Source organism: Leuciscus leuciscus, assembly GCF_965113295.1.
Source record: "Leuciscus leuciscus genome assembly, chromosome: 22".
Classification (NCBI taxonomy): domain Eukaryota; kingdom Metazoa; phylum Chordata; class Actinopteri; order Cypriniformes; family Leuciscidae; genus Leuciscus; species Leuciscus leuciscus.
In genome coordinates, this window is record NC_138746.1 from 28,066,145 (window position 1) to 28,082,249 (window position 16,105).

At 35.5% G+C, this 16,105-nt stretch overlaps 1 protein-coding gene across 2 annotated transcripts in view; it reads right to left on the bottom strand.

The window, feature by feature from the left end:
• mcph1 (microcephalin 1) overlaps nucleotides 1–16,105 on the bottom strand; it is a 101,728-nt gene that overhangs the window by 46,016 nt on the left and 39,607 nt on the right. For both annotated transcript variants that reach the window (XR_014201713.1, XM_082154457.1), the window contains exons 10-11: nucleotides 15,959–16,059; nucleotides 5,686–5,723 (exon numbers count right to left, since the gene is read on the bottom strand). Coding sequence is in view for 1 of the 2 variants with exons in the window: in XM_082154457.1 (XP_082010583.1) it covers nucleotides 5,686–5,723; nucleotides 15,959–16,059 (139 nt within the window). In the remaining variant the exon portion in view is untranslated. The remainder of the gene's footprint in view (nucleotides 1–5,685; nucleotides 5,724–15,958; nucleotides 16,060–16,105) is intronic.

Genomic DNA, 16,105 nt, shown 5'->3' on the forward strand with positions numbered 1-16,105 from the left:
CCAATTATGAAAACTTCCCTTTGAATTAAGTTTATTTTTCTGAACCCATTAGCAGATATTAATTCTTGTTTTAATCATAAACGTTCATCACTTCATTTTGATGAACTTCATATTTTGTATATATTTATTTATATATATATATATATATATATATATATATATATATATATATATATTTCAATATATACTATATATCATTTTGCATCTCAAGTAAATGTATCTTGATTTAAAGGCCCAGTAAGCAATTTCTGATAAATGCTGTTGAAAGAGATCAGACCGAGCACCACCACACACTTGTAGCTAATAAGCAGTAGGGGGTGTATACACTCAGGATGGGGAGAGAGAGAGAGGAGGAGAGAGAGAGAGAGAGAGAGAGAGAGAGAGAGAGAGAGAGAGAGAGAGAGAGAGAGAGAGAGAGAGAGAGAGAGAGAGAGAGAGAGAGAGAACTTTACAAAAGAGAAAAGGTCAGAGGAAAATCACTGGAAAAAGAAGGGTTACGATCAGGCAAGAGCTTTACAGAGACATCCACTCGTGCATTGCATGTGTGTGCATTTGGAGGCGGAGAAATTAAGAAAGGGGTTTGGTTGGCTTGATTTCAAATAATCAACAGTGTTTCTCATAAATCGCTTACTGCAGCTTTAAGAATCTTTAGACATCTGCACTGGAAAACAAGACAAAAAAAAAAACTGACAACACATCACTTTTTTGCAGTGTGATCAGAAGGTGGAGTAAAAGATATTTCCATATTCTACTGGTTGGGAACAAAGTGATTAAAGCTACTTTTTGAATTAAAATGAATTAAAGTAATGAATATCTGTTGAAAGCTGTAATTTCAACCTCTGAAATGTATATAACACATTTCCCGTTATGAATTATGATACCGCTTGGTTTGTTGGTCCGTTGGGTTGAATTGCTTTCTCAACTGAACCGAACTGCCCCCGAGTTTGTTTTTAATTGGGCCGAGACAACCACGTTCAGTCGATCTCGGAGAGATTGTTTTGGAGCGGATCCGAGCGCAATTGCCATGATCATATTTGCCTAAACGAACCGAACTAAGGGAGAACATCAACAAACACTCCAAATGAGCCAGGTGTGAAAACGCCCTTCGAGAACATATTGTCGTATTTATTCCTTAAATTTTCTTTACTTGGTCTTGAAAAGGTCTTTAAAAAGTTTTAAATTTACCTTCACAAAACCTGTTCATGTTTGTCCAGTTTATTTTCAGTTTTATACACCGACATTTATACTATTTATACTGGTGTATGACCACAACTTTATCCAAAAATCTGTATTCCCACATGGTTAGAATTTTCAGCACAAATAACTTTATTTTGATGTATTCCATTATTCTGAAATATAATTTCTCATCCTATAATATACAGAATTTGGTCACAACCTTACTTTAGATCAGAGTTCTGCACGTGGGCAGTAGGTCTGTCAAGATAATATATTGACTCATCGCAATATATATGGACATGACATGATCATTTTGGTTACGTGATATATTGCACATTATAAATGCCGATCGCACTGCCTCTCTCATCTTATCTGCTCTCCATGTTGAAGACTCAAGCAGCTCCTTTATACACAGAGCGGACATCAAAAGGTGAAAAGATAGGTAAGTCCAAATGCACTCAGTATCAAAGTCGGCATCCACTGTTCCTGTGCAAATATAAAACATGCCAGCGTGAAATGGTGCACGCTCACAGCAAGCATTAAAGGCCCTATTTAATGTGTTGATGTCATTTCCACTGAAACAGGAAGACAGGGCGCAACATATCGAGCAGCTCCTCCTCCTTTTTAAAATAGCCAATAGCGCTTTGTTAATATCACAGCTCGACCAGAGCCGTTGAGCTTGACAAAGCAGCATTTGACAGCTTATGACAGCCAGAGTCTATTAGATTCCCCTTTTATATTTAATATGAAACTGTCACCAAAGCAAAAGTGTGATCTTAATCATGCTGAGGATGTGTAGTTTGAAAAAAAGTGTAATTTATGTTGGTGCATAGTACTGGTGTTATGTCAGTGCTGTTTCTAATGCCGATACTGTCTAACTGTTTCTCCTCCTAATCTCCTCCATATCCCTTTAAAATATATCATTCTGTGCAGAATTCAAATGGGTCCAATACCTTTTGTGTTGTCTGTGGCGATTCGCGCATATGATCCGCTCTGTGCTATCATGTCTCTAGTCAGAGCAGACTGTGTGCATGCCATGGCTATTCACATGACTTCCTCACCCCCAATGAAAAGCATATTACACTGTCTGAATCGTTCCCTATCCACTATATGTACCATTCACCATATAGAAAATAGTAATTTTGTAATAAGTGACCAATTTCAGCTGCAGCTTAGATTCTAGAGAGCATTTGATTGGACAGATAATCTGATGAGAAGCTGAAGTGCAGTGATGTTATCAAAATCGTTTAATCCATATTGGCAGAAGTGAGAGAGTGTACGTTTTGGATGCTTACATCTTCTAAATAAGCGAATTTTGCTTGACAACCTTAAGGCTAACATATTCATACTAAAAGCCAAAAGTCAATTTTGATTAAATGGGGACTAGAGCAAAGGTCTTCAATCCTGCTCCTGGAGAGCCACCTTCCTGCAGAGTTTAGTTCCAACCTGCTTCAGCACACCTGTCTTTGTATTTTCAAGCGATCCTGAAAAGCTTGATGAGCTGATTCAGGTGTGTTTGATTAGGGTTGGAACTAAACTCTGCAGGACAGTGGCCCTCCAGGAACAGGATTGAAGACCTCTGATCTAGAGGGTTGCTTGTATTCATGCAGCACAACAGTTAGTTTGGTCATTCCGAGTCAAATCAAAATCAAATTTTGGAAACTTTCCCGGCTCAAATTTTTGATTTTGTTCATATTTTTTTCTGGTGAAAGACAAACATAAATAGTGATGAAAGACAAAATATCAAATTTCATGGATTATTATTTGAGTAATCCACCATTTTGTAGAGGGGGGTCAAAATGAACATTTTCACCTGAGATTTGGAGCCAAATTACAAAGGGGTACAAATGACTTTAGAAAGATGGAAGCATCATTGTGTTATTTTCACATAGAGAATGGTAGGTCTGTTAGTAAAATCTGCTGACTTCAGCCATCTTTCTTGGATTATATGCCAATGGTGGCAGATCAAAAACAGGGAAAAATCAGTTTTCCAAAGTTTGCAGACCTCTAAAACTCAAGTATTAAAGATCGTAATATCCTTATTAAACTTTTCTTTTAGTGTATTCATTTTGAAGGCCAAATGTGGTTTAATTCCAGAGATTTCAATGTGGCTCCAAGATTAAATTGTACGCATTTTCTATGGTTAAAAACCAAATGAGGGTCAATTTGCATACAACAGATACTTTTTTTCTTTTAAAGAGGAATGTCTGAAAAAATAATAATCTTGTTTTGAAATGTATCTTGTTTGCTTCTATGAAATGAATTGCATACAACATTCCTGTCTGAGTGCCAAAAATATCATTTTTCCCAAGTTTGCGTGCCTGTAACTCAAAGTATTAAAGATATCTCAATATGATTTTACATTCTGGTTCTTAGCAATTTTTTCTTTTGGTATTTTAATTTGTAAGGCCCTATTATGGTTCATTTTAACTGTCAAAAACCAAATGTGGGTCACTTTGCACACAGCTAATTGTATTAAAGTCTGAAGAATAAATAATGTTGAAACTAGTAATGTATCTTGTTTCCCTCTATCAAAACAATTGCATGAAACATACCTGCCTGAGTACCAAAAATACACTGAAATGGTCAAGTTGTGAAACATTAACTTGCTCTCAGTAGTCTGTTCATAATATTTTATATTTGAATCAGTTATAGATATTTGGAAGAAGGGTTTTGTTCATTTTAACAGCTTCTAAAGCTAGCAAGAGTTCAAATATGCAGTATTGTAACTACATGTTTAAAACAAATTTCATGCCTGCTAGGAACGTGTATTTGCTCCCCCCACACATTGTATTCCACACACTTCAGTAAACCAAGATTTTCCTCAACTGGATGGTTTAAGTATTACAACTTTCTATTGTTATAACATGTGAAGCTGCTAAGCACTGCTAAGGGGCATATTTTGTGGTATCACTGATAATACCTCAAACTTTGAAACATTTAAAAGAGTTAACAATTAATCCTGGTTATTCATAATTTGACGTCACAATATACATTTCTAAACCCTGGGTTACTGTTCTTATATGTGGTGACAACAGTCATGAATGGATAAACAAAATTACATTTGGTTTTCAACTATTGAAAATGGGTAAAATTCAACAATTTGGACATGGAGCTGCATTGAGATTCTGAAATCTCTGGATTAAAATGTAAAATTCCAAAAATTCCCAAATTCCAAAAATTCCTATTGATATATCTTTAATATTTCTTGAGTTACAGGAAGGCAAACTTCTGAAAAAGAATTTTTTGGCACTCAGACAGGTGTGTTCTTAGCAATTCACCCTTCGCCGGGAGTTTGATTGGCAGGCGATCTGACCAATCATAATCCGCCGAATCGACCATTTTGTCCGACAAAGCAGTCAGGGGAGTTAGTAGATTAACGTCGGAGGACTTGAACTTGAAAAACGGTGTGTACTGATGTCTGTTCACGGTTGAAACATTCCTTCTGATGTTCATTCATGTTTATTTGATGCTATAAATTAACTAGAAGGAAGAGATGATCGGTTTACGAGCAGCTTTTCCTAAAGTGCTACAGCGATCTGTCACAACGACACATTAAAGAGCTTCAAAACTTTTAGATTAAGCATTAGGCTAAATCCGGTGTATTTACGTCAATTTCTATTGTACGTTCATTAATATGCACTGTCCCATCCAAAAAACAACAACAACAAAAAAAGGTATGTTTACATTTCTTAAAGAAAAGACAAAATTTGAAAGCTGAGACTGTTTCATATCAAAAGTAACCTGCTCTGTCCTGTCTGTTGGTGCGTTGTCAGTGTCCTCTCTGCCCCACAATGTATTTTTTACTGCGTGAGAACATAAGAGCGCCATGGCTTGTCGGACGTACATGTAGCAACTGTAAAGAGGGTGGCGGGTCTTTGCAAACGGTATATTTCAAGGTATATAACAAGATATATTTCTAATTTTAACAATATTTGTTCTTTAGAGATTCTCTGGAATTGAACCATATAGGGGATTAAGAAATATGGACACCAAAAGAAAAGTTTGTTAAGAACCAAAACCTAAAAGGTTTTAAATCTATAAAGATTTCTTTAATATTTCTTGAGTTACAACATGCATACTTCAGGGGTGAAAACACAAGTGCTTTTTCCTATTTTGTACGGTCACCATTGGCATATAATCCAACACAGATGACTAAAGTCAACAGATTTTACTAACAGACCTACCAATCTCTGTGTAAAAATAAAATAATGATGCTGCTATCTTTCTAGACATTTTACCCCCTTGTAATTTTACTCAAAATCTCAGGTGAAAATTCTCATTTTGAGAATTGGTCAATTCTACAATTCTACAAAATGGTCAATTACTCAAATATTCATTCAAGACATTTGATATTTTGGCTTTCATCACTATTTATGTTTGTCTTTCACAAGAAAAAATATTAACAACATCAAAAATTTGAGCCGGGGTTGAGTTGACATGGAATGACCCAGCTTTATTATTTTCATTGTTTCAAAGTATTCAGAAAACACAATAATAGATACTCACTCAGTGGGCATGCTTGTCATTACCAAGGATCTATTTTTCTGGAAAGACAAAAAAAAAATCTATTAAAAACACTGAAAGATTAGAAATTAATTGTTGCAGTTAATTTCCTTTTACTTGTACACAAAGTTTTTTTGATGCCAATCAACTAAACTTCTATTATCTCAGACACATGTACTATTGAGCTCCTGTTTTGTTGGCAAGTAGCATAAACCAGTAAACACATGCCGGATATCTGCATATTTGGTGAACAAAAAGGAAATGAAAGCCCAAGGCCATATGGGAGGGGAAGCATTTGAGAGCCGTTTAAGCACAGAACACTGTGACACCTTTTTATCTGTCCCCTGTCCCCTGGCCTCAGTACAACAGCCCTGTAGTACAAACACATGAACGGTCTTCCTCTCTATTCCTACAGGAAGTTGGGGTTTACATCCATCAATGAACAGGGCAGCTAAAACAGGTTATACATAACATGTTTACCAAAATCCTTTCTGAGACCATGACACAAACATGTGGCCAGGTGCCAATTATTATTCCAGTCAACAGAAGCAAACGTCATTTCTCGTAAAATGTGTCAGACTGTTCAAGGAAGACAATTCTGTAGATGCTCAACCTGTAAAACACCTCTGTTAAATATCATACACATCTGATTCAGATCAAATATTCTGTGGAGTTTTCTCAAAACGTAACCCTTGAATTAAACTTGAATATATCATATTACATCTCATTACAGAATTTGTTTGGCAGGAATATGTTTATTAAAATAAAAACATTTAATGCACAGGTAGTTCCAAGTCAGTTTAATCACCGTTCTATATTAATGCGCTGTTTTCATTGAAGTGCACACACACATACAGAGATCATGCTGCACACACACAGAAACATTTAGGAGCAAAGAAGCTTGTTATCGAAGCCGCCCCGACTTTAAGTAATAAAATAGCTTCACTACTGAATCACTACATTATATTTCCAAGCACTACATTGCTTGGAAATATAATGTAGTGATTCAGTAGTGAAGCTATTTTATTACTTAAAGTCGGGGCGGCTTCGATAACAAGCTTCTTTGCTCCTAAATGTTTCTGTGTTACGTCGCTATTTTTTTGGTTGAAAATTGCTAAAACAACTTTTACTATGCATACAAATGCAGATCTGAACATATTATACAGAATACATAAATGCTTGCTATTTCCGTGTGAGAGTGAAACATTTAATATTGTAAGGTAATATCATAAGGTTTAAAACATTTAAAAAGACATAAAATAGTAGAAAATGTGTTTAATGTAATATTTTACTTGAGATCACTTGCCCAAGATCTTATTTCTGAGAGATGCAAGGCAACATAGCTATTACATTTGCAATCGTGCTCTGCTCATTTTATTCATAAAGTTTATACTCATTTACTTCACACACTCATTATTGAGTAGTCATTTTAGATATTTATGTAGGTGATCTGCTATCCGGTCTCCTGGCAATTATCCAGCAAACACAAGGAGTGAAAGGGGCAACCGATTTCCCCCCCCCAATTATTTGGTAGAATTTGTTATTCGCTTTGAAGCCATTATCCGTGCCTTTCTGAATATGGCATTTGGCTTCGGGCACATCCCTTTTGTTCATAATCGGTTGGTCTTAGGTCATGAAAAACCATATGCATTTGCACTCTTACAAAATAACAAAAAGAATTTAAAATCATTAAAGTGATTTACTAAATACAACCACATGAGAAAAGTAGAAAAACTAATTCTTATCCGTTAGATATTAATGAAGACGAAAGTGGTCATTCAAGCAATGTCCATAGTGAAAACAAAAAATCCTTTGTTTACGTTGTATCCAAAAAAAAATAAAACCTACATAATCCTATTTAAGACATTATTCCTTTTCACTTAAATTAAGGATTACAAGGGCAGATAACCAAAAGACTTAATACCACGAGTATGACCTCAAAACCTTTTACCAAAATGCATAATTTGTAAACTAATACATTTTGATGTTTGCATCACATACTATAAATATGCTTTTTCCTGACATGGCAAACTTGATCAGAAGCTCATTTGGTTCACCACTGCACTTTCAATGTGGAGCACTCAGATAAGAGTCACTACAAAAGAGATCAAAGAATTGTAGAAACAAGCTAAAATGGCATGGTATATCACTGTAGTTAAAATAATTGATACAGTATTCACAGAAGCAAATTTAGCACTTATGAACATACGTATGTACAGTATGTGTTTGTTATTTAGAATGAATCCAAGCACCATAGTAAATTTCAAGACTGTAAACCTGTAGTGGTTTTATATGGATAATGTTTTCAAAACAACTTTTCCTATGCAATGACGTTAGCCAATCATTATATTTAGTGCAAATAGCCGCTGCCTTATGATTTAGTTTGAAGAGCTTAATATAAAGCACGTCTCATGTTTAAGGCAACGTGGTGCACTTATCCGGCAGCAGCTGTGTGCTTTATTTTTCAGCTAAACACTCACTCTTGAGTTTTAAACACTAAAACAACACTGTATTCGTTCGGTACACGTGTACTGAACAGAAAGAACCATACTGCAAATTTTTTAAACAAAGCTGTATATCATCACACCCCTAATAAACACTCACATTTAAACTAAAAATAAGGCATGAATGAATGAAACATGCTTTAAGTTAATATCCTTTTCACACCTGTTGGGGGCACCGTGAATTACACATTTTCAAGGTTTACATAAAGTCTTGGGACAGTAATTATTTTCAAATGAGTTTGCATAAAGATATGAGTGAGTGTATGTCCTGTGCAATTTGATGTAATGAAGAAAAAGAAGATGTAATGACTAAGAGACCCATTGTGTCCGAACGAGACTATGAGGTGCCATGTGGGGCCTAAATCAAACTTCACTGACTCATACAATACATACATGAAACACTTGCATACACATGTTAAGTAGCCAAACGTGTGTATACTACTGAACGCTCAAACATACATATAATGCTTACACACACACAGTGAAATGCAGACCTATACACATCTAATGTTACTCACGCTTACATACTGTACAAACTTCGAGACAAAACAGTCGTGGCCAAAAGTAGAGGCAGTGACAGTTTTGCAAAGTTTGCTGCTTCAGTTGTTGTTTATTCACATTCACTGCTAACATAATTTCACTAATTATATCAGCACATGGAAAAGTGTGAATAAGTACGAGTCAGTATCATTCTGATTGGATTATAAGAGCTGTCTTATTGCTATAAAAGGAGGGAAGAAGTGCAGCAATCATTCCTTTGCATCAAAATGGCCTCACATGCAAGGAAACTGCACCAGTAAAAACCATTTACCGAATCATTAAGAACTTCATGTGAGAGGTTCAACTGCAGTGAAGAAGGCTTCAAGACATCTGAAAGTGTCCAGCAAGCACCAGGACCGACTCCTCCTGAAGAGTCAGCCATGGATTTGTGTCACCCCCAGTGCAGTGCTTGCTCAATATTTGCAGCAGGTGGGTGTGAGTGCATCTGCACGCACAGTGAGGCCAAGACTTTTGGACAACAGCCTGGTGTCAAGAAGGGCAGCAAAGAAGCCACTTCTCTCCAAGAAAAACATCAAGTACAAACTGAAATTCTGCAGGAAGTACTAGGATTAGAAAGCAGAAGAGTGGTGCAAAGTTATTTTCTCTGATGAAGCATCCTCCCGAAAATGTATTGAAGAAAAGGTGAACGCAACCATGTCGTGCCAACAGTGAAGCATCCTGAATGCATCTATGTGTGGGGTTGATTTTCATGAAAGGGATTGGGCTCGCTCACAATTCTGCCCAAAAACACTGCCAGAAACAAAGAATGGTTTCAAAACATCACAGGATGCAACTTCTAGTTATGATGCGTGCACATAAGCCAAGAGTGAAAATGAAGAGGCTCAGAGATCATAACATTGAAATTTTGGATCGTCAAGTCACCTTCCTTTTATATAGCGCTTTTAACAAAATAGGTTGTTTCAAAGTAGCTTTACAATGATACTAGGAAATTAAAGTGACAGAGATTGTTTTGGCTTTCGATTCACTTTCATTGTAAAGATCATTAGTTATTAACTTAGGGGCCGCTTACACGACACCGTTTTACCTGAAAACAGAAAACTCTTAATGGGTTCTGGCCGTTCACCAGCACGACAACAGTGTTTGGTGTCTAGAACAGTTCCAAGTTGCAAGTTTTGAATAATAAAAAAATAAAAATAAAACTTATCTCCTTGCACATCCCAAAAACACGAATCCGTGAAAACGGTGACGGCGTGCACATGCATATGACGCGTTTAGTCTACAGGTATGTGCGTTTGAATATATATGTTTACAATTCTTTACAAATTGACATCACCAAATTACTTGTCCGGCCTGCATAATACAGAATTTCCAGCCATGGCCAGGAAACTCCCCGGATCTTAATCCCATAGAAGCATGAAGCAGAAGTCCACAAATTGTAATAAACTCCAAGAACTATAAGACAAGAATGATTCGCCATTCGTCAGGATTTAGATCAGAAGCTGATATTCAGCATGCCAGAGCGAATTGCAAAGGTTATGTAGAGGGGTCAACACTGTAAATATTGATTCTTTGCATATTAAATGTTCTTGCCAATAAAATGCTTTAAAACGTATGAAATCTTTGTTTCCCAGTGTACCATAGAAACATGCGAAAAAAACTACAACAAATGAAGCAGCAAACTCTGCAAAACACAAAATTCATGACAGATATAGTCACAAAGCAGGCCTAAATTGAAAAAATATGAAATTTGAGAAAAAAAACTTGTCTCACTGTAAGGGCAAAAACAAAACCTAACCAACTCATTGAAAACAACAACTTCCCAAATCATATTGGGAACACTTTACAATAAGGTTCATTATTTATTAATCTTTGTTAATAAAAATCCAGCTGTTCATTTTTTGTTCATATTAGTTCACAGTGCATAAACTAATGTTAACAAATACAAGCTTTGATTTGAATAATGTAATAGTAAATGTTGAAATTAATATTAACTAAGATTAATAAATGCTGAAGTATTGGAAGTATTGTTCATTCTTAGTTCATGTCAACTAAGATAGTTAAAGGGTTAGTTCACCCAAAAATGAAAATTCTGTCAGTAATTACTCACCCTCATGTTGTTCCAACCCCGTAAGACTTCCGTTCATCTTCGGAACACAAATTAAGATATTTTTTATTAAATCTGAGAGCTGTCTCACTCCTCCATAGGCTTCTCTGTAATTGAAACTTGCCAGCCCAGAAAGTTAGTAAAGACAATGTTTAAAATAGTCCAAGTGACTACAGTGGCTCAACCATAAGTTTATCAAGTGACGAGAATACTTTTTGTGCGCAAAACAAACAAAAATAATGACTTTATTCAACTATTCATTTTCTTCTGTGTGGGTGGGCCTCTGAGTGAGTTCACGTAGTGTAACCGCGCAGCGCTTCTGGGTTGAACGTCAGAACGTAGGCTCACTATTGGCACACGCCAAATTTCATGCGTGTGATGCTGGAAGCCAGAAGCGCTGCGCGGTTACACTACGTGAACTTATGAGGGTGAGAAATTACTGACAGAATTTAAATTTTTGGATGAACTAACCCTTTAACTAATGAACCTTATTGTAAAGTGTTACCATGATATTAAAAAAAAAAGTTGAAAATGAAAGCAACGTTCATGAACGACTCAGTTTGAACTGCCCTCCGTTTACACTTGAACACCTTCCGTTAATGCTAAAATGACTTGAGTTTTCCCCTGAAAATCAAACGTCATTAACACACAAAATCAGTTGCATGCATATGCCCCAATGAATTTTAAAGAGCGTCTTCCGTGTATTAGAATGTCATTGGTGTATGCACTCGAAGAGTTTGTATGAATGAGTGATCATTTCATTAGTGTAAAAAAAAACGTGAAAAGTTTGTGTATGCACAAGCAGTTCGTAGGTGAATGTACTCAAAGTGTTTGTACGTATGTGCGAGTAACAGATGTATCGGTCTGCATTTCACATTAGTGTGAGCATTACATACAGTATATCTTTGAGCATTCAATAGTATACACATTTGTGTGACTACTTAACATGTGTATGCAAGTGTTTGAGTGATGTATGAGTGAGTAAAGTTTGATTTAAGCCCTACAGCGGGTCATAAGAGACAGAGACTGCGAGAGAGACCCAGTGCATCCAAAAGAGAGAGAATCTGCAAGTGTTCACAGCGCATCAACTAATAATAACAAATACAACTTTTGATTTTAATAATGTATTAGTAAATGTTGAAATTAACATTAACAAAGATTAATAAATCCTGTAGAAGCGCAATTAGTTAATGTTAACTGATGTAGTTAACTAATGAAAACTTATTTTAAAGTATTATCTAAACATTTTTGCAACATTAACTTACAATATAAAAAACTAAAACAAAATTAAGACGTGTAATGAAATGTTTGAAAAAAAAATAAAAAAAAATAAGGATGAATGATGTTTTACAGGTAACAACACTGACAACAGTATATCGCCCTAAAAGTGAACGGGATATGAAAAATAATCGTAGCGTTTGTCTTTCTGTTAGTAATAGAAAGGCAAATGCTATAATACTTTCATTTACAGATTCATATTTACATAGTCGACTTTATGTAAATATGAATCTGTATAATTTAAAGTGTCTTTGAAAATTTCACAAATCTTTCAATCTTTAGCGAATCCAGCCGAGAGATCTTCTGAAGGTACATTTGTAGACTGTATAAAAACCTGTGTACTCTGAACTGTGTTCCACGTAAATTGAATGTGGACAGGAGAGTTTAAATGTTACTGGACAAGATCAATCCTTGTACTGAAACGATGCTGTGCTACATCCAGTTGGCCAGTCGTATTCACGTCATATTTGCTGTATGTAAAACTAGCTCTACCTTGTCTTAACTTGAAAAAATAAAATAAAATAAAAATGATTCCCAGTGCACACCAACTTACCAGATTATTGAGTGCACTGTTGTTTGCCAGTGTTTACTTCATATTTGTAACAATTTCTTTTTGTCAAAAATATTACAGAAAAATGGCAAAATATGGCAGTAGTTTTTATTAAAGATTTAAAGGATTTCTTTTCTGTTCATTTTCATTTTATTTGTGTTGGTCATTTTTATTAGCATTTTTTTATAGCTTTTATTTTTTCAAGTTATTTAATTTTAGTTATTTTTTTGTTTTTAGTTTAGTTAATATTTAATATTAATATTTAATATTAATATTCTATAACTACAACCATTTAAAAAAAATCATTACTTTTAGTTTACTATAATAACCCTTGCCTGGGGTGCATTTCTTGTACGATGTAACTCGCTGATTAACTCCCATAGTACGATACATCGTTGGAGAAATGAACCAACTAGTCGTGCTGCCTTCAGAGGATCCATTCCAAGGAGGCCGGCATCAAGGCACATCCGAATACAATGTTAGCTTCACTTACTGTCTACAAAAATCAATCAGATAAAGGTATCTCTGAAGGCAGCAGATACATCCTTCACTGCCAATGATATCCCACAATTCTGTGCATTCCAATCTGTGTCAGTTAAGCTAAAAAATAAAGATGGCATCTGGAAGTTGCAATTGGTGGTCAACTTGTGCACACAAATATTTTTGACCAACGATTTCCACTTTTGATGCGATTTCTAGTTACCACCAAAGCTCTCTAATATGTTGTAGATTTCAAAACCTCTGTAGATTTTTCTAATTATATTTAACAAATGATTCTTTCAGCATAGTACAATCACATGTAAATATTTTTTTCAGGTAATTTCAATTGTTTTTTCCCCAAGTGATAACGTGTTTGCATGATAAGAAGAAATCTAAAATGCTTTATAACCTGCATACATTTACCTCTGATACACTGGTTTAATACTATAATCGTGACTAGTTGAACGATCACCAAAACAGCAAAGTACAGTCTGAATAAAATGATAGTTTGTACTTTTAAATGTTGCTGGTTCATTTAGGGAAGTTCAAAAGAGACTCGCTTTTGGTAAAGACAATTTAATAAAAAAAAATTAAATAAAAAAAACATCTTTAATTTAGTCATGTTCACTCACTAAATGATCACTAAACTTTTGCCATGAAAATCACTCTTTATGATACTTTTTTAATTTTTTTATTCTTAATTTGACACTTTAGAAAACTGAATAGGGCCTGAAATAGCCTGGAAACAAATATTGGTTTATACTTTTCCAAATGGCGTAGGATCCCTAGATAGAGAATGCCCTGCATGTTGGCTTGCTTATTGTGCCCAAGAGCATGATCTACTTAAGTCCACGTCATACTAACAACAAAATATGCTTCTAACCACAGGTTGTTTGCTGTTTGCGAACGTTCTCAGGAACTATGGTTTCGGAAAACATGTTGTTAACGACGGAACTTGCAACATAGTTGGCTGACGATCTTTTGGAAAATGCACCCCTCAGCATGACTTTCACTCAAAGGAAAAGTCCCAGAGGAGAAGCCTCATCCTGCTCATGCCAAAAAAGTACCTCTCCAGAAATTATCATACTTAGCATCTGGATCACCAGTGAGATCTTCTAATCCAATTATCATTATTTAAGTATGTATACTCTAATCTTGTCAAAAGGGAACACTGATGACAAATGCCCATCTGTAAATTCTTTACCACAATTAAATGTTTGGACTTTATTACATTGGGGATTGAGACAAAAGCCTGTTGCTTCTCTCTGTGGCAGGAAGGAGTTTAGTTCAGGCTGAGAAAAAGCAAACAGACCTCTGCCAGGTGCATATGTCACAGTAGCAAAGAAAACACACAGGAAACCAAGAAGGCAACAAGGAGACTCGCATATAACAACTGCATCAAAGCAAATTACTACGCTCCATGGAGACAGAAGCATCAAGCTGAAAGCTCTGTCTTCACCTGGAAACATGGGGTAGAATACAGCTTTAAACGGTTTATTCCTCTTATGTAAGAAAGGACCATTAAAAAGTAAAGAAGACAAAATATTGCATATAAAAAAAAGCAATGACAAATGCTAATAATAAAAAACAACAACTAACTAACCATCTAATCATGCAGTCAGGACAACAAAAGAAATAACATAATCATACCAAATTTTTAAAGAGAGGAGAAAACACTTTAAATATCTTTTGCTGTTGATGTCAAAGTATGGTAATAATCTAACTATGGTATTTCTGCACAAATTTGTTTCTTGGCGAATCAAAATAGACAGATGCCAGGCAGGTTGCACGACACGTATGCCTTTTAAGAACAATGAACAAAACTATACACGGTAAAAGAAAACCAATTTCATTATATACGAGTTTGCTTGCATTGATAATGTGAATAAACAGACCGTTTCAACCACAACGAGTTTTATGCTATGAAGTACTCAAGTGCAATTCATCTCAGTATTTGATTTTGAGGGCCTTTTTGTTTACTTTTGTACACTAAGGGCCAGATTTACTAAACAGGGTAAATTAGCGTAAGACCGTATAAGCGCAGATGGGAGTGGGGGTGATTTACTGACAATACACACATTGAAGAAACACAGACACAGCCAGGGCTGCGTTTCCCAAAAGCACCGTAAGCCTAAATGGACCATTGCCACCAATGGTCAATACAATCAACTTAGGCTTACGATGCTTATGGGAAATACAGCCCTGATCATTTCCAAAATGACCAATGTAGTCTAAAGATCAGCTCAAATTTACGCAAACAAGCAGAGCCGATGATAATCGAGCATGTGTGATCTACTAACACAGGTGGCTTAACACATGCTTTTTATTTTATTTTTTATTAAATGGTGCAAATAGCAGTAAATTGCTTAGTGCAAACCTTAGTAAATCATAACTTATTTAAAAACTCTGCTCCCGTTAATATTGCATCTGAACGGGAAACTCCTACAAATACTGCATATGCAAGGTCAGATGCAAAAATAACTGTGTTCACACCTTTTCATTACTAATTTTTCTACTGCGTGTCCTAGTAGATCCTGACAGTAGCTTAACTTCAAAAGAGGGTTTGCGCTGGTTGTTAGTAAATCTGGCACTAAATTTGTGTGTTGGGCTGTGAATTTGTAAATTTGTGTTGTGCGCAGAAAAAGATAATACCTCGTCAGCAAGAGCGAAAGAGTACAAATTCCCTTAAAAAAAAACACTGCTTTCATGATAGTTAACTTTACTTGTTTACAATTTTTCAAAAATGTCTTTTTTCTAACATTAAATTAGCTTACATAAATGTCTTATTTACATGAATCTTTGCCCAACTGGTATCTTTAGTACCACCTAAAATACATGAAAAAACTGTAGCTACTTTACCTTCATGTACTTGTCCTTTTTCATAGTTTCCGGTTTGCTACACATTTCATAACTTCTCGCAATGATCCCATAAGCTGTGCTTTTATTCTCTTTCCCTGCAACTGAAATAATGCAAACAAAGAAAGTTGAGTTCAGAGGAGAGCAGCA